Below are 19,998 nucleotides of genomic sequence, written 5' to 3' on the forward strand. Positions count from 1 at the left end.
CCTACGAATCTCTAGGGATGACGTACAGTCCACGTGCTATGTGTTCTTCCATTTTCTTCTCTCCCCTTGCCTTCCTCTTGTCGCTCTAATTGCTATTTTCAGTGCTGGGAACTGGGTAGGTATAGATGTAGTCCTGTGTGTGTGTGTGTGTGTGTGTGTGTGTGGGAGTGAGTGGGATGCATTAATGTTGAAGAGCCAGGACCCCGTGTCCACCGAGGTGAGGCATTGTCCTCTCTTCACTCACAGTGCTTCTCCACTTAAAACTTAGGGAGTTTGCAGTATGTCGTATGGTATGCGTGCACATACAATTTGATGTAGTTATTTACAAAATTATTTTGGGGTGTGGGGGTAGGCCCCGCACACGGACCGGTACCGGTACCGGAAATCCAAGTGTGATTTTGGTGCTTACACGGTTCAGCTTTCATGCTTGACCAGCAAAAAACAGAAAAAACTGCACTAGCGAAGCAGTCAAACCAGACTTTGTTTTAACGGAACCAAATGTGACAAGTGTGAACGGCAACAACTGAAATTGGACACAGACACTCCCATAGTCTAATATATATGGGGGGGGGTGCTTTTCAGATAATGCGTATATATATTTTTATAGTGTGAAATTGGATTTCTTTTTGTCTGGTTTTGTCATGTCCAGCTAAACACCCTGCGTGGCTCCATCATTGAAGACGCCGTGCCGTCAACATCGAAACACGGTTTAGCACGAGGACTGCCCCTCAAAGAGGTGCTGGAGTACCTGGTGCCCGAGCTGAACGCTCACTGCCTGCGCCTGGCACTCAACACACCCAAGGTCACCGAGCAGTTGATGAAGTTGGACGAGCAGGGGGTAAGAAGAAGGAAAAAGTGCTTTTAAATTCACCTAATGCTGCCGTGCATTCGGTGCCTTGCTAAACCGTAATAAGCACAAAGCAATATGTCTATGGAACACCCGACTCATGTGCTGTACTGGCACGTTAATGTCACGCATTCTTTGATCGTGATGCTTTTTGATGCAATCATTAAAAGCCCAAACCCTGAAAAATGTCAGATTTTCTCGGAAATGGCACCGCAATCGCAAACTGTGCAGTCTGAAAATATTGTCTTGTATTCTTCCGGACTCAGCTAAGTTTCCAGCGAAAAGTGGGGGTGATGTACTGCATGGCGGGCCAGAGCAGCGAGGAAGAAATGTACAACAATGAATCAACTGGTCCCGCACTGGAGGAGTTCCTTCATCTTCTGGGAGAGAGGGTTCGACTCAAAGGCTTCTCCAAATACCGGGCCCAGCTGGACACCAAGAGTATGTACTTACAATGCATGCCAAAATAAAGCACATCTTCAAAGTGTAGCAGGTGCAGCAGCTTGAGAAAAGTAAAGAAAAATGCGAAAGCAATTGGAAAAAATGAATTGCTTTGCTTTTTAGTTTCTGTGTTGAGGGTGTAAACAGATTCTGCAGTGAGCGGAAAACACCACAAAATTCACTCCAGGAAATCGTTTTTTTAGGACGTAGGACTCCAGCCGTGTTATATTCTCTGACAGGTGCCTCACTGGGCCACACTTTGAAAACCTTTTGCCCAAAGCAGGGGTCCCCAACCACCGGGCCATGGGCGGGGCCCTACTGGGCCGAGGAAACCTTTCAGGTGCAATGATAAAAAAAAGTACACACACAAAAAAAAAAAACATTTGTAAATAACTAAAGAAAATTTTAACTAAATGCATCGCAATTTTGGAAATATGGGCCATTATTTTATTCAAAAAAATAATATAGTTTGAAGTTTTTGCATGTTTATGTTGTTTGTTGCGAGTGTTCCACTTTGTTTGACAGTCCTTGAACGCACCATTGTACGTGCGCTAGCCTTCTCCCACTCTTCACAGATTGTCAACTATACTGTATTTTTATAGGGGGTTTTCACTTCATATTTGCTCCCAAATGCTGATACTCTGTGGGAATGCATAAAGGTAAAGTTTGGTGACGTTATTGAGTGCTAATGTGTATATTTGTTCTGTGCACAGCTTCAAGTTAATTCATGCTAGCACACTGCCTGTTAGCACGCACCTCAAGCAGCGGCGCTACAATCTTCTCTCTGAAAAACAAACCACTGGCCTCAAAGACATCCCGTCAGATAATGAAGTGTATATTTAAGTGTTATATTACAGGTATATGTCACGTGAAAACAACTAATGGGCTAAACAAGCAAAAGTTATCGATGAGTTGTGTTCAGCCTGCATTCCATCATCATCCATGGTTCACAGTGTGTCGCTAATGGCTCAGAAGAAGTGGGTCCTCGCAGCCCAAACATCTAAACAGTTCAATAAGCTGCCACAAAAGTAGGGTTCTAAATGCCAGCAATGCGTACGTGTGAAACAATGGAGGTGTAGGAGTACATTCAGACACTCTTAGCCCCTCTTCTTGGAGAGCATTTGGCTTCTAAAAATAAGTACGTCATCAATAATTGGTGTTGTTCGCATCTGGCACGTGGCTGTACCTGGATGAATAAGTGATCCTCTTATGCTGGGTGCAGAGAGCACCACTCAGACACAATACCAACTAAAAGTGCTGTTTGGAATCAGGAGTGTTTTTTGTGGACGTAGCCTCTTTTTGATGAAAGCTATTCTGTTCATTGCAGACCGAGTCTCCTCTCTGTCCTTCAGTTTGATGTCAATTCAACCGAAGCCTATAAATCACCCCCTGTTGGAATCATTATGACTGATTTGTTCCCTGAATAGAAGTCGATGGAGGTGTTTATTAGCACTTTATTGCCACAGTCTATTAGTAGCTAGCGGCAGAGTCGGTGATGGCATCTTCGGAGAAACATTACAGTTCATCATCATTGCGTCTGTTATTATAAAAGTGAACCGTTTAAGAGGAAACCCAATCCTACTGAGTTTGACAGTTGTTTTTTAATGGATCTACTTGTGTAATAGCTTACACTTGCGTCTACTTTACTGTAGGGATTGCTGTTTTGTGGAGAAGGATGGGCAATTTCACAGTCAATTGTTTCTTTCAGCTGACTCAACAGGCACTCACTCCCTGTATACCACCTATAAGGACTATGAGATCATGTTCCATGTTTCAACCATGCTTCCCTACACGCCTAACAATAAACAACAAGTAAGTATGGTGTACATACAATTGTCTGGCAGTCGCAAAGATCATCCCGACAGTGCAGCTAACTCTGCTCTCTACTTCTGGAACATTTCTAGCTGCTGCGGAAGCGTCACATCGGGAATGACATCGTCACCATTGTGTTCCAGGAGCCAGGGGCGCTCCCCTTCACCCCCAAAAACATCCGTTCACACTTCCAACATGTCTTTGTGATTGTGCGGGCGCACAGTCCCTGTTCCGACAATACCTCTTACAGGTGAGCTGCTCTGAATCCACAGCCACACGATATAAAATGGTGGACCACACTTGGTTAAAGACAGCACGATGGGGCTTTTCTATTGGCTGTCAACAGAAGCTGCACCCGACTCATTATTTGCACCCACTGGATAGTTTGGATGTGTCTCAGTCTGTGCACTTCCATACATAAGCTAGGCACACTGGAAGTGTGGAAGCTTTTCACTTTGGATGCAATTCCGATTGCAGCCTTGAATATTGTCCGATATCATTAGTAAAAAAGAATGCGTATTTAAGCAAATTGTACACATTCAAGGGCTAAATTAAGCATTTCTAAGCATAAAATGACTAAATGAATGAATATACAAATACATGGCATTCAAAAGACGTGATATGAAGTGTAACACAGGATCTGTGACCCTGTGTGCACCTTTTAAAAAGCAGGGCTAGAGTCAGCTGGCTCGAGTTGACTGTTTGCTGAGTGCTAGCAGCAGGTTAGCATTGTAGAGATTGGCCGACAGCAGCTCCTGTGTGAACGTCCACTGCCTGCGTTCTCTGCTTGTTAATAAAGCAATTGAAGTGCCGTGAACAGCGGCAGTAGAGTATTTTTCACCGGTCCCTAGGTGTCAGTAATGTTACATTAATGAGACAACAGCCACCAGAATGTCCAGTGTATGCTGTCAATGCTAATGTGTGAGTCCGTTATCTTATTTATATCCAAGATGGCTTATTTTTTATGATTATGTCTGCTATATTTAGTAAAACCAGTGTAAAGGTGACTATTGGGGTGTTTTTTTCTTTCATTTTTAGCGGGCTGTAATAATGGTAAAATAGTCGTTTTTTGCCAATATCGGCCCATATCAGTATCAGATCGGGACACTCCAATATGGAGACACAGCTTTATTATACTTTTAGCAAAAAAAACGACTGTCAATCACTGCTGAAATAGTATTCTTTCCACTCTTTGTCTCCGAAAGATGCGCATGACATCGCAGCAAGACAGTAAGGACTCTCTATGCCTCCTGATTTATTCCCACATTGACACAGATGTGGAATATAAAATACAATTGATCAACCAGGAGTCGTTTTTAAGACTTGATGGACATCCTGCCCTCAAAATGATTTGCAAGGCGTCACATGCTGTGGTTATTCCTTTTCTGAGTCTTATTATCTATATTTCTGTCATTGTCTCTTATCTTTCTCTTGGTTATTCTTCCCTTGCCTATCTCTTAATGGGTGTTTTAATTGCTATCTGCGCACATTGTGTGAGGTCTTAATTGCACCCCATGGTGCCGCATCGTTACTTAGCAACAACACACGCACACACATGAACGAGGAGGCTCGCAGTTGAGCGAATCCTGTTTTATACATGCCTTCTGTGATTCACCAGTGTGAATTCAGTGTCCGTAAGTGAAAATTAATTTAACATCATCTTTTTGATGATGGAAGAGCGGTTGTAAATATAACACACGCACGTGCACGTGTAGCCTTTCGCACATGTACGCCTCCCACCGCTGTGGGTATTGACATGTTCTCTCTTTTGCCCTGGCGCAGTAGGCAGCAGATTGTGGGTATTGGAAGTGTGCATCTGCCCACACGGTATAAATTTATAAGACTGAAAATCGCCGAAGCCACGGGAGAGTGGCCTCTCTGATCCGGTTTTGGCAAGCTTCGCGCCTCGGCGACCACGAGGTCACCTCGCCAGCGTAACAATTTCTGCCACGCCGCATTCTCGTCCTTCTCTCTGACTGCCACCCTTCAAGTTAATGGTCATTCTCGCCATGCCTTCTCCTCCATACTTCTGCCGCTGAACTCTCTCCTTCCCCTTCACTTTGCCGTGTGTGAGTCACAGGTCTTCGGTCGGGCTGACTCACAGGTGTTTGAGTACAAGTGCTTTTAGAGCTCCAGTTGAGTGTATTGAGTGATAGTTGTAATGATGAAGAGGGATAAGCAATAAAAGGTCACATTTTGTATGTAGTATCTGCACAAACTCCTCTTGAAAATACCCTGCCATGTGTCGCGTTCTTACAAAACACGTGTAAATTGCTTTGTGCCCGCAACATTTCTATGTCATAATTATTGTGGCCTCCGCTCAAATAGAATTAATGATGGTTCCACTTTAAAAAAGGGCTAACAGGTCTAGTGGTTAGCATGTTGGCCACACAGTCAGGAAATCGGCAGGATCTGGGTTCGAATCTCCGTTGGGCATCTCTGTGTGGAGTTTGCATGTTCCCCCCCCGTGCGTGTGTGAGTTTTCTCCAGGTACTCCGGTTTCCTCCCACATTCCAAAAACATGCATGTTAGGTTAATTGGTGACTCTAAATTGTCCATAGGTATGAATGTGAGTGTGAATGGTTGTTTGTCTATATGTGCCCTGCCATTGGCTGGCGACCAGTCCAGGGTGTACCCGGCCTGTTGCCCGAAGTCAGCTGGGATAGGCTCCAGCATACCCGCGACCCTAATGAGGAGAAGTGGCATAGAAGATGGATGGATGGATGGATGGACAAACAGGTAGCGCCACATGTATTTGCTGCGAGCCAGATAAATCTATGGGAAACATTGAACTAGAGGGTTGGAACTGGATTTCATAATGACACCCCTGTGTCTTGCGGAAGAAGTCTTCACCACAACTTCCTGCCGAGCAGAGATGGCATGCGTAAAGCTGAAGAGCTGATGTGAATAAAATTATGGATTGGGGAAAAAAAATAACACCTTGACAATGACGGGACTGAGTGCCCCTAAAATATTTAGTGAGGTTCTGGACCTTTCTAGAGGGGATTTATTAAAAACGAAAAACATGTAAGGTTAAATTCAGTCAGTCTCCATGACCAAGTCGTTGACACAAGATCGGATCTCCGGCACTATGAGCTGCCCACTGCCCACTTGGCTTTGCATTGTATATGCAAGTAATACGGTATCTTTAAAGGCCTCACCCATAATAAACACCTTACCCCCGCAGTACAGTTAATAAAAGTCCCCAATCACTACATGAGGAAATACACTACTCATGCCATTATTCTTTGTACATAAATAGTACTTGCTATGTTGGGAAAGGTATAGAAATGTCATTTGACATTCCAGATCTTAGTTGTAGGGTGTTATTATGGTGTTGTGATATTATCACTAAGTGTTTACTACTCTCTAGTTCACCATCTGCACCCTAAATGTTTCCTTCCTCTTGTAGGAAAAGAGCGGTTTGCACGTATAATCCAATCCCAGGAGAACAGTGCGTGGCAGAGGTTTATTTAGAAACATGTGGGTGACATATTAGCTTGAGCTGCTTATTAGACAAGGTGATTCATGGTGTCAACATGCGAGCCGATGTATGTCAGCAGGCGTGTCAAAGCGTGTGTGGGATGACGACTTCAGGGACCTGGCCGTGTCACCTGGCAATTTCTACCTGTGAGGGAATCTGTAATTGGAGCATTTTGCTCACAAAGAGATTGAGACAAGGACGGATGACCGCCGGGGTTCTGTCTGTTATTTCCAAAGCACCTTTTGGGATGATGGAGGGCATTGTGATGCCGATTTAGGTACGTCCTATTTAGAGGGCTGCTGTTTCTTAATGTTCCTGACCATGAATTGTAGATTTTGTGGAAGTGCAGACTGTCTCCGTTAATTCTTCTCTTCTTCCTCCCAACGGCTGCTCAGCTGAGTTCCTGACATACCAGCCGGGGAAAACATCCTTAGACGGCAGGGTCTGAGTGAGAGTTGAGAGGGCTGATTGCGAGCAGTTACAACAGGGGTTACAGACCAAAAACGAAACTCGTCAAAAGGAGTACTATATTTAGTTTTTACATGCTTTGTGCCAGCATTAGTTTGTTTTGGCTCCTGTGATTGCGTACTTTGGGAGTCTTATTGTGTCCTACCGGGGGAGACTGGAATCTGTCCACATCACTGAGCTTTCTTTAAACCAGCGTTTTTACCCCAAAAAAGACAAAAATTAATAATAAAAAAAAAACAACTCTTTGAATTTTCCCTACAGATTCAATGTAATTGAAAAGATTATTAAGAGTTTAATTTGAGCTGACATCTGGTGTTATGTTATGGTACATATGCAATATCATACACAGCTGTAGGATTATTGTGTACCAGTTTTCTGATTAAATAAAATAATTTATTTATTTAATAAAAATTAAATACAATTTTAGAACCAAAGGGGTCATTTTTGCGAAAAATTGTCCTGTGTGTGTCAGCATGTTGTAGTATTCTCAACGTCGTCATTATTGCTAAGCAGCATGAAAGAACAGCAACGTTACTTCCTGTTCAGTGCAAAGTAAGCTTCAAAATAAAATCATGGCAGTATTAATCTGGATTCGACCACAACAACTAACAAAATATACCCATGTACAGTTTTTTAGACTGTTAGCCACCGGAAGAAAGATCTGCAGCAGTTCTGTTTGCTAAGAGTAGGGGTGCACGATAATTATTGGACCGATAATTATCGGGCCGATATGAGGGAATTATGACGTTATACTGATGAATCTGATAAAAAAAACATAGCTCAGATAATTGGTCATTTTAAAAAGGCTCCATTTTTTTTGTGACGTTAACGGCCCGTCGTAACTTCCCCTGAGCTCACTTGTAAACAAACATTCACTTTTCGAGGATATTTTGCATGCTACGGTAGTTGTACCAAACGCTTCTGCGATGAGGGGAAAAATGGCATCAAGTACACAGAAAAAAACCTTATAAGCCACCTGAAACGCCAGCGCCGCAGCGTCTGAAAAGTACAGAAGGTTTGCCAGAGACCTCTGTGGCATCACACCGGCTACTCAGAGCATGTGCCCAAATATAGTGCACCTTGCTGGGACACGCCAGTTGGCTCCTCCGCTCCACACTCTGGTTCTCCTGATAGTAGTGATGTGATATTTGAGTGAGCCAAATCAACAGGTACAGTTGGTCAAATCCGAATGTGTTCAAGTCCTTTTACCTCCAGGTGTGCACAAACTACAGTTAAAACAAACCAAAAAAAAAACGTAGCTCTAAAAAATGGTTATCGGTACCGTTTCGGTCTTGAGAAGCACAAAGTTAGCGATGTCGGTTTGAAAGAAGATATCGTGCTTCCCCAGATAAGAGTATAAATTATCCTGTGAAAAAAGAAAAATCCAAATCAAAATATGCACCAATTGGGGAAAAGGATGTCAGCAAACTGCCGTAGGCTAAAAAATTCTTTATCACCAATTTTCATGTCTCTGGCGAGTAAATGTGTCGCACGTTCCATTGTAATATATTTTTATTTTTTATGTTATACATTTTAAAAATGTATATTATATATTTTTAAACATGTGATTTATTATTTTTACTTTATTATTATTATTATTATCAGTGTCTTTGAGTACCTAGAAGAGTGCCATAGAAACTGATCATTCTGATTATTCATTTTTGATTCAACATCAATTTAAGCCACAAGTAAATATGTGTAATTTCCCCACCTGTTCTGCTCCTCCCATTACAGCGTGGCAGTCACCCGGTCTAAAGACATGCCATCATTTGGACCACCGATCCCAGAAGGCGTTACCTTCCCCAAGTCGTCGGTGTTCCGGGACTTCCTCCTCGCTAAGGTCATCAATGCAGAGAACGCCGCCCACAAGTCTCACAAATTCCGCGCCATGGCCACACGAACACGCCAGGAGTACCTGCGTGACCTGGCCGAGAGGCATACAACCAGCACGCCCATTGACCCATCCGGGAAGTTCCCCTTTATCTCACTGGCCCACAAGAAAAAGGAAAAGAGTCGTCCGTATGCGGGAGCTGAGCTGCGCAGTCTTGGGGCCATTACCTGGCCGGTCCACGCGGAGGATCATGGCAGTGGGGGGGAGATCGATGCCCTTCTGGCCATCTCCAATGATTTCCTCATATTGTTGGACCATGATGTCAAAGCCGTGGTGTTCAACTGTGCCACCAAAGATGTGATTGGCTGGACGCTGAGCAGTCCGGCATCTTTAAGGATTTTCTATGAGCGTGGAGAAAGTGTGTCGCTACGGAGTATCAGTAATAACACGGAGGATTTCAAAGAGGTGCTCAAACGTCTGGAGGTGAGATGTTACACACACACACACACACACACACACACTCATGAAATTAGAAACAACCCTTACTCTGTTCAGTCTGCAGCTGAAACTAATTTAATAGCCTATGTTACAAAAGTTATGAACTGGATTAATCACCTGCATGAGCTTCATTCACTACAGTAGCGTAAGCTTTGTGTACAAGCACAACTTTAAGCATTACAAGAAGTGCTGAGTCCTGAGGCACAGACATGGCACACTGAAGACCGTAGTGACCAAATACAAGAAGGCCTTTTTCCAACAGGTCATGTTATATTGTATGTATGCAGAGCTTTATACCTGCGAACCAGCATGATACGCCAAACGAACGCAACAAGTCAGAGCTTTTTTCCCCCTGACACACACACACACACACGCCGCTGACCTCGAAAGATGCAGCCTCGACACAGACCCGCTCGCAAAAAAGTGGCTCAAAAGTCGGGCACGTTGGCAAACAACAAGGGAAGTTATGATGCTAATTTGAAGACATTGTTATCAGTGAAACAGAGCCATCAAACTGTCAATCAGCTAAGCTTTTTTTTAAAAGGCCTTTGTTTAGGGTCTAAAACGGGTCTATAAAGTTACATCCAGGCTCATCCCTATATTAGGATTAGTACATTCATTTCCATTCATTGCCACTGCACAACATGACACCAACACTCGTACGACAATAACTTCATGTTGTGTTTAAAAACAATGAGATACATTTCTTATGACACAAACCAAAAAGCTGTGTTTTACCCATCCACACACAAACACGAAGTCAGAGGTTTTAAAAAGCATCGCTTCATGGTCAGTTATGCAACCCTCTGCCACAGGTAGATCGTCACCCTGTGGGAAACACCGTATAACATGACTTACTACCGTACCGGCTACCTAACATGCTCCTCCTGAACAATTGAAGGCAACATTGCAAATTGCTAACATTTCGTCTCTACATGACGCTGCTGTTGTCTCGCGTCTCGCTGCTCTACTGGGGGAGTTTCAGCAGCACCTTTGGACAGCGTGCTCCTAATAACTGGCACACCTACACATTACAGAGAAGCCATTCTGGCTCTTCACAAGCCGTTGCCATGGAAACTGGTCGGGGGGGAAAAAAGTGTTGTCTTGTATAATTCTCAGTGCTTTAGAACACATTAATTCCCCTATCGTCGTGCTACCCACACACATGCACGATGTTATTTGATTTAGTACGGTGCTCAGAAGTGTCTCTCACCTTCATGTTACATTATACAGTACATCTGGTGTTCATCTTTTCATCATTTACATGACTCCAGGGCAAGAGGCAGGGTATGGAAGTGGCCTCGGACCACCTACGTTACCTTTTTTCTGTCACACTCTTACTTCTTTATGCTCTAAATGTATTTACCGGATGTTGTTAGTAATGAGTTTGATGGAACGGTCATGTGCTGCACTTTAGTAGCAGCTGCACCGCAGCAGAGGAACTTCGTTGTTGAGCAAAAACGGCTAAGGAAATGCACGACACCGACCATGATAGTATGTCAAGGACTAATGATTAAATAGTCATAATGGGGCTTTGTGTCAAAATTGACTCGAATGAGAGTGAGATTAAAATGGATGCCAGGGGATGGATTTTCTGGCGTACCAAAGCGCCCGAGCCAACCAGAGTGGAGGCGGTCAAAAGAAAGCACACGTGTGGGTGAGACAGACAAAAGGATAGCAACGAACACCGTACTCGCACTCAAGTCCCAATGCTGAGGTGTGTGATGAGATGACGACGAGGTGAAAGAAGGTGCTGCTTTTTATCTGCAAAGGTTCACGTTGAAATGTCAAATTTGAAAACATATTAACTTGACATAACGCTTGTTGTAGTGGATTAAACACGTCTGCAATGAGTGATGCTCCGTCCATCCGCTTGCAGATGCATCACGGGTCTGCATGTGAGGCTCAGACCATCTTATTACTCATACGTCCTATGCTTGCCATAGAATTGCTGTTTAAGTTGTTGTAATTTCATGTATTATTTTCTATTTTTAGTGGCTATTTTTTAAGAAGACCAAAATCTATTTTCTGCATTTTGTTGCAAGAGCGTCGGTACGAGTGAGAGCAGTGTCAACAAGTGTACAAATAAAGAGCACAGCTCCCCAAAACCTGCCGTCTTATTTGCTGCCTACCTCTTTGAGGAAATTTGCTCTGCAGTTCAACAACATTCATTAACTTTGGCTTTGGAGGGAGCAGAAAGCTGCAACTCCATTGCTCTTCGTAAACAGCCTGAAAGCTGATATTCAAGAACAGCTAACACTAGAAGTGCATGCTGGGAGAAGAGGGAAAAGAGCATGTGCCGTTGCAGTGCTACAATTATTACGTGTAATTCTCGTAAGAATTTAGTCGGCTTTTTTAATCGAAGATGATTAACTGCAATCAGTAGAAAACTGGTGGGGTGTTTTTTGTTGTTTTGTTTGAAGAATATAATGTTTCTCTTGCAAAGCAAAGGGTTACGCATCAATTCCATCCTGCAACGTTTTGGAAGACAAATTTTAGTGTAAGTCGGAACTCATACCTCACACAATACATGAAGGCCATAAAATATGGGAGTAAAAAGACTAAATACAAGAAATAAATGAAACAATAATAAAAAAAAAAAACGCCGCTTTAGTTATTACTGTCGCTTTCATAGGAGCAGATTTTTTGCGCGCATCCGCAAGGATGCGGTAGCGACCTGGCAGTTACAGTATGTGTAGTGTCAAAGAGTTTCGTGTTTTCTGACATTCTGTGATTGTGTGTGTGTGTGTGTGTGTGTGTGTGTGTGTGTGTGTGTGGATGCGGGCCGAGGAGCATGCGGAGAGGACAGTTGAGTTTGCTGATGTTGTTTTGGCGTGGTTCAGACGACAGTAGCCTGTTTTTTTTTTTTTGCAATAAAGAGATTGTTGGTCGACCTCGTCATCTTTACAATACCCAGATTATGTCACAATATGATTCTTATCCTTAATGATGACCACTACAGTTGAGCGATTGAGACAGGTGCAGCCGATAACTGTAGCTATTTCTTAAGCAAATCTTGTCTTTACAAACCTAAATTACGTTTTTAATTTATCCGAGCGTGTACGGAACTGTAGAGCATTTCCACTGTAGCATGACTGCCGTACATCCGTTGCATTTCTGCCATGATTTGGGAGTGTCTTGCAGGAAGATTAGCCGCTTAATATTCCCAAGTAAGTCTATCACAGCCACTGCCAGAGGTGTGCCAAAAACTACTTAATAGCTACTTTGCATGGTATTCTCTTACCAGAACCATCCTTTTTTTTTACTCAGCTAGTGAGGACTAAATTGCCCCACCAGTCAACTGCTGAAAACGTCCTGCAAGGGCGGCGGGTCGCGGGTATTAGAAGAAGCGTAGCTACTTTGCAGCTTATCCCCACCGCTACTTGAATGCCAAAGGTTGCAAAAACAGCTTTCACCGAGAAAACATGAAAATGACAAACATACCAGGTTCATGCTTGGCCCCTACGCAAGTATGGAATTTGATTTTATACAATAAAAAAAATGGATGGATCTGTTTCTCTAAGGTGCTTGCTAAGGCAGTGAGAGCACACATCCAAGAAAACATTAGGAAAGATTGATAAGTTGGACGGCCAGCCCTCTGCTCTGATCCTCCTCCAAGCTTTTGTATGAGCTACATTACCTAGCTATAATCTACTAGAAATGATATGAAGATGATGGCATACAAATTGAGAATAATGAAAACTAACGATTAATTCCATAATTTATTTGTATGATGCTAGAGCTGCAACTTATGTTCAATTTCTTAGTTGATTAATCAATAGAAACCAAACACAAGCAGTTAGTGGTTTGGTCCGCAACTTATCAGAAAATGTTGATTACTGTTTTCCAAAGTAAAAGCTGATAAAAAGCTTATCTTTTGCCTAAAAGACAAAGATAATAGGTGTGCTTTCATGGCTGACTAAGGAACTTAACAAATATTCACATTTGAGAAGCTGAAATTAATATTTTTAATAAAAAATTAAAAAAAAATTGAATACCATTGAATACCAAAATAAGGTAATGGAAAAAATTATTAGACCACCCTTGTTTCTTTAATGCCTGATGCAACAAAAGGTACCTTTGTTTGGACAAATATTGAAATGACAACAAAAATAGCTCATAAGAGTTACATTTTGTGGCAGTACAATGCTATAGCTATTCATGTAAGAACTTAAGTGGTTTTGGTTATTATCAAGAACACCATGGAAGTTGCTACTGTAGATATCAGCTCTTAAATGAAACTCTGATGAGCTATATTTGTTATCATCATTATATTAAAATGGATCAATAAACTGAAGAAACAAGAGTGGCCTAATCATTTTTTCCATGACTGTAGTTGCCGATTAATTGGATAATCATTGATTGATCCATTAATCGTTGCAGCTCTAATGATGCAAAAAGTCTTTGATTTTGAAATGTGAAATGTGTAGGAGTTGATGGCTTCCGTCATTTAGCCACATGATGAATGTGCAAGTTTGTCTGCGGTATTTTTTAAGTCATTTTGTGTTTTCTTGGTCTTTCCTCCCGTCTCCTCTCTTATGACCAGTTCCTGACAAAGGGCTGTGATACATCGGAGATGACGCTCCGTCGAAACGGCCTTGGACAGCTTGGCTTCCATGTGAACTATGAAGGCATTGTTGCCGAGGTAACTAATTCATATTCTGTAACATGAGACTGTGTCCTTTTTCAGCCTTACTTAATCTCTGAATATCTCACACTGGTCTCGCTAGTTAATGGAGTTCTCATACTTGTTTCTTGCTTTTCATCGTCTCTTTCACCTTCTCACTTTCTATCTGGGTTCGTTTTGCACAAAAACGCTGTCTTTTCTCATGCCAAGGCTTGAATTATTTACCTTATCTTTCCAAACACCCTTGAACTCTCATGTATTTCCTTCTAATTTGAATGAAGGAAGTCGAGCTGATAGTGACACTGCTGCTTTTTGTGCAAGGTGGAGCCGTATGGCTACGCATGGCAGGCAGGGCTGCGACAGGGAAGTCGCTTGGTAGAAATCTGCAAAGTCGCTGTCGCAACACTGACTCACGAGCAAATGATTGACCTGTTACGCACTTCGGTGAGCGTGCGTGTTTCGATCATCCCACCGCACGATGACGCCACTCCACGCAGGTAGGTGTGAAGGAGGCTGTTCACAAGTTAAATGTCAAGTAAAAATGATGTGCGTGCACAATAATGGGTGGACTATTAGCATGTATTGGACGATAAGAGAAGCCAATAGTTTGATGGTGTCATCATGAAAAGAGGCCTAATAGAAAACGAACGGAGTACATTGACGCAGCTAAGAGACACGTTTTAAGTTGTCTTCTGTGACCTTTTGCTTTGACAGAGGCTGTTCAGAGCTTTACCGCATGCCCATGGCTGACTACAAGAGTAGCAGCAATGATAGCGGCTCCTTCGAATACAAGTTCCCCTTCCGCAGCAACAACAACAAGTGGCAGAGGACCTCCAGCAGCCCCCAGCAGTCACTCACTGCCTCACCGCAGCCCCACACTCCCAACAGGGCCATCAGCCTGGGGAGCTCGGTGGGCAAGACCCTGTCAGCTGAGAGGTTGGAGAGGGGAGCGGTCATCCCACGCAGTGTCAGCAGTGATGGACGCCCCATGGACACCAAGAGGTACAGAGTACTCCTCTGTGTAATCACATCAGCCGTGAGAGAAGACCTAGCACAGAGAAGAGGGTGTAAAAATAAACACAAAGCAGTGGAGGTTGTTATTTGTACACAGATAAGATATACCGTCATTTCTGGACTACAGAGCGCACCGGTATATTAGTCGTGCTTACTAAATTTAAAGAGCAAAAAGATTTGTACATACTGTATGTAGGCTGCACCTATCTACAGTATAAGCCGTAGGTGTCCACGTTGTAACGTTACAAATTTAGTACACAGATAGATGTTACACAGAGAGTTTTGAACCTTTTGATAAAATACATGTTTTTGTTTCCCAAACTGGACCGAACAGTGCGTGTAATACGGCTGGTTAAACTCATTCATCGCTGTACTCATCCTCCTCCTGGGAAATAAAAACCACTAAAGTCGTCCGCTTCACATTTGAACAGCCTCATCGTTCCTCTGTCGCACACTTTGTCAGTCTCTCTCCTTTTTGTTGTTGCCCGAGGCAAATTAGCCCTTTAGCTTGAGTTGTCCCTTTTGCCTTTCGAAACCTGTTGGTGATAGTGTAGCGTCCGACATGCAGGCCGTCTCTTCGACGAGACAAAAACTCACAAAAACTTGTACTCTTTTGCAGCAGACGTGCTGGCTCTGTTTATTCAACACGTCCACTTCGCTACTTCCTGAAGCTGCACTCTAAGCATCATGGGGACTGTAGTTTTAGCAATAAATAAGCAACATTAGGGTTCAGAGCGGAAAAATTAGAGGCTTACACACCGGAAATGACGGTACTGCCACAGTACCGTATCAGTAACCGTAACTGTGCTACATATGAAGATCCAAGTCAAATTTTGTTATTTAAATGGTATCATAGTCTTCAATTCGATTAGGTTATGATTGTCTATTTAACAGAGAAGGCCTGCTCCATTGCAAGACCAAATATTCAAAGAATGAATATAATATAATGACTACTGCAAGAATGCTGCAGTTTTTCCGGATTCCATTTTTTTCTACTTGTAAACAGAACAGACTTATGGGCTGGTGTGATGTCACCGGTGGGCCAGAGTTGGCTCGCAGTCCGCCAGTTGAATAGAGCTGCTCTAAATAATTACAACATATTGTGAGACCTACTGTTTAAACAACGTACTCATGTTGCAAACGCACAGACGACTTCGTTGGATTTCAAATCAGAAACATATTTGTATATTTATCATCCAGACTGTGTGTGTGTGTGTGTGTGTGTGTGTGTGTGTGTGTGTGTGTTAATTCCCCAGGATGTCTCCAGGCAGCGAGAGCTACAGTCTGGCCTCCTCGATGGCTCTGGGACGCTCTCCTCATAATCGCAGCTCTCCCAGTAACCTGTCCTGTTCCAGCGATGCCTCCGGCAGCTCGGCTCACTGGAGACAGAAGTCCATGCCAGAGCAGTAAGAAAGATGGTCACACATTATTGTGATGAAGTATACCCTCAAACATCCCAATGTTTGCTGTTTTGTTCTCTTATGAAGTGGATTCATCATCATGCCGAGGAGGGCACTTCATTATTGTATTATTAAATATCCACAATGAGAATCTGGATTGAATTTAACACAGTTGGTTTGTTATACAAAGCATATGCCGTATGGACGCAAATATAAGACCGCTCTGCTTATCTAGCACCATTATCTGAATTAGCGTCATAACTTTTCTGCTGTTGTTTGAGAACTTGCCCAACCGTTGAGACACATCATTTCCAGCAGGCCTGCATTTTTCCAAGTATATGCGCATGTGAGTGACAGGAGGAAAAGCTCGCCACCTGATGGTTTCCTTTTATAAATGTATACAGTCGTCCTTCGCTACATTGAGGTTCAAACATCGCACCCTCACTCTATCGCGTTTTACCAAAATTCATTAATAATAAATAACCACTGTTTTGTGGTCATCCACACATTTGTCCGCCCACCACTATGGTCCCCAAGGGAACACATGATGTTCTATTTGCGTCTTAAATGACTTATTACTCTCATGTCTACTTTTATGGGTAATATGAGTGGAAAGCCATTGAAAGCCGGCATTACAATACCTTGATGAGGCAATAGCCACTGCAGGTTATGTGCTATCAAGAAAAAAAAACAAGGAACTGCTAACTTGTGAGTCTGTTATCTGATTTATGTGTAATATATCTTATTTTTTTCTGATTATATCTTTATAATATCTGATTATATCTATTTTTTTAACCAGGTTTGTAGGCAATCGCCATTCTCCAATGTCCAATGAGAGACAGGTCGTCGGAGAGGGCGGCTCAGGTGGCAAGTCGACGCCCAATTGGCCGAGAGGAATGGAAGAAGGAGGGCCAGAACGAGGGTCAACAGGTGAGTTCAAAACCACCATGTTGAAATTAGGTCCTTACATTGTAGAAATGTCATTTTCTTTTAAAACATTTAAAAGAAATGTGCAGACATCTTCAGTAAAGCATGGATTGCTCTATCTGCAGTTATACTCTTCTATGCTATGCATACACGCTTGTGTTTACATATGCGCACAGGAATGTGAGGAAACTTGACTCATGCCCTGCAGAATTGCATGGAATGCAGGGATACGCTCACTGAAAGCTTTTTGTTTTTACATTTTTAAAACCTTTGACTTCCATCATATGCAAAGACGGGTATCTACTTGTAGAAGTGTCTTTTTTTTTGTGCGACTTGTGCATCTTAGGCTCAGACGGGGGATAGAGTGAAGGTCTCAATAGCAAACAGCAAAGGTGGCAAGATAATGAGACAAGCAGAAAATGGAAAGAATGCGATCTAAAAAAAAAAAAGCCAACTCTTGCTCACCTGTCTCTTTTATAAGATTTGGCAATGTCAAGGGGGGGGGAATTCCTCTTCTTCCTGCCCCCATGCACAGTTGGCTAACCGACTCCGTGTGTGACTTCCCCTCCCTCCCTTTCCTCTGTCAAGACTCTTGTTGATTTCACCACCACTGGCGTTTGTGTCTCATTCATCCTTTCCCCTCTCTTGTACATCTGCTTTCATTTACTTGTACACATTTTCCCATAGAAGAGCTTTTGCAAATGTGCTTTATTTCTGTCCATGCCGGTCAGTCAAAGCCACTGAAATGAAACTCCAGTCTCATTTGCCCACCCGTCTGATTCTCTGCTGGACCTTTCTCAAGTGGAATGTCGACCAGCTTACTTTTGTGTTCTCAACCCGGTGCTGACCTTCACAATGACAGAGAAAGTGGCCAGAATCTTTTCATTTTGTGGTTTTGTTTAAAGCTCTTGTTTTGGGGTGGAAGAGTTCAGGCTTTGCAAGTTCAGTCTAGTGTCCAGCTCTTTATGGTCCGCTGTGCCGACTGTGGTTTAGCATTGTGCACTTCTCTGGTCCTCCGTTGTTAACGTCTTGACCTAAAAGTCATAATCTATCAGGATGTGGCCTGACTGTGTGTCCAAATATAGCTCAGGTCACATAGAGGAATGCATACTATTGAGTTATTTTTACAGACAAGTATACATTGGGTTGGACGACTGAGTAAATTGATCATTTCCATAAAATGCATTCATTCGTTCAAGTCTTAGAACACCAGCACTAGCAGTCATGTTGCAAATAGCAGCTAGAGTTTCCATCAAACTTAGCTGTAATAATGTGGCACATGGAAGAATGCATACATTTTGGTGAGCATCTGGATAAAAGTGCAAACTTAGGAATTTGTTCTCACTGTTGGAGATGCAGGCATTCGCCGGAGGTTTGCACTCCACTGAGCTGCATTGTGATCATACAGTATGTGGTCATTATACTGGAGAGCTAGAGCAACTCATCTAATGGTGGACACCATTATTTTGATTAGACATTATACAATACTGTGCAAAAGTCTTTGCACGTTTGTCCATCTGTTTAGCACGCTACTTCCTGGTGCACGGAGGATGACCAACAGCCATAGGGTGCCATTAAGATTCTGGGGGGGTTAACTGTTCCTTTGAGGCCATAGTGACTCAAACTGTAATGATGAATTCCTGCATTGGCTCCAGATCCTCACTAAATTGAATGAATTGGGCCATGTGCCGCCCCTCCACAGAGTTTGCTGGATATTGGTTTTGTATTCTATCGACTCTTTCACTGCTTCCTAATGATTGCTGTGAAATAGTTCACTAAAACAATACAGTTAAGTACATTTCCAGTACATTGTACAGTACTGTATCTCTTCTAGTGGATGTTCAGGTGGGACAAAGTGTTCTCAGGGCATTGACTCAATCGCAACTGGACTATTCAGGTTGTCTTAGACGTTTCACCTCTCATCAGTTCATGCTCAAAGACTAGGTGGGACGAACACTGTTCAGACTAGATAGGACAAAGCGAGTCTGAGAACGTGGTGCAAGATCCAGTGTATTTACTCTCTAATGGACCAAACATGTCCAGACAGGTTTTGCTCTTTTGTGTAATGAAATGACGGTCGCTAGGATATAATGGGGTGGGGCCTCTGTCCTCCAACCATGGTCGTTTGGGTGATATCACCTTCATTAGTATTCCCTTCAGATGTAATAATGGTCATGGACCCACCTGAACCAAGGCGGCTGTGCCTTGTTTATTTGTTAGAGGCTAAATGATTGACTCTTTTAGGAAGGGATGAAAGGACAGCATTGCATGTGAGAGAAAGGTGGTGTTGCAGACCTCCCCCTCCGTTCAGAACTGATGAAGCCTGCTCGGATGAGAGGCGAAATGCCTTCTAAGACAACCTGAACAGTCCAGTTGCGATCGATTCAGTGACCTGAGAATACAGTGACCGGGACGAATGAGAATATTCAGTGTCTTTTAGGGTTGTGGATGGTGAGGCTGACCTTTGCAAGATATTTATGGCAAGTCTTATTACAAAACAAGTAGTCACAGACTGCATTTGCACTCAAACAAACAAGCAGACACGCACGTGTCAGCCATTTCTAATGAGCACAGAAACGCCTGTGGGCAGCCGTGCGTAGAAAACTGTGTGCATAGTAATGCTAAGAGAGATAAGAGAGGGTGTCCAAA

At 43.0% G+C, this 19,998-nt stretch overlaps 1 protein-coding gene across 6 annotated transcripts in view; it reads left to right on the forward strand.

Annotated features, from left to right (window-relative positions):
• sipa1l1 (signal-induced proliferation-associated 1 like 1) overlaps positions 1-19,998 on the forward strand; it is a 71,330-nt gene that overhangs the window by 43,687 nt on the left and 7,645 nt on the right. For all 6 annotated transcript variants that reach the window (XM_054760842.1, XM_054760844.1, XM_054760843.1 and 3 more), the window contains 10 exons: positions 650-838; positions 1,114-1,288; positions 2,997-3,100; positions 3,193-3,350; positions 8,787-9,366; positions 13,928-14,026; positions 14,330-14,505; positions 14,723-15,010; positions 16,279-16,428; positions 17,222-17,352. In XM_054760842.1, the coding sequence (XP_054616817.1) occupies positions 650-838; positions 1,114-1,288; positions 2,997-3,100; positions 3,193-3,350; positions 8,787-9,366; positions 13,928-14,026; positions 14,330-14,505; positions 14,723-15,010; positions 16,279-16,428; positions 17,222-17,352 (2,050 nt within the window). The remainder of the gene's footprint in view (positions 1-649; positions 839-1,113; positions 1,289-2,996; positions 3,101-3,192; positions 3,351-8,786; positions 9,367-13,927; positions 14,027-14,329; positions 14,506-14,722; positions 15,011-16,278; positions 16,429-17,221; positions 17,353-19,998) is intronic.

This window comes from Dunckerocampus dactyliophorus, chromosome 19 (assembly GCF_027744805.1).
Source record: "Dunckerocampus dactyliophorus isolate RoL2022-P2 chromosome 19, RoL_Ddac_1.1, whole genome shotgun sequence".
Taxonomy (NCBI): Eukaryota; Metazoa; Chordata; class Actinopteri; order Syngnathiformes; family Syngnathidae; genus Dunckerocampus; species Dunckerocampus dactyliophorus.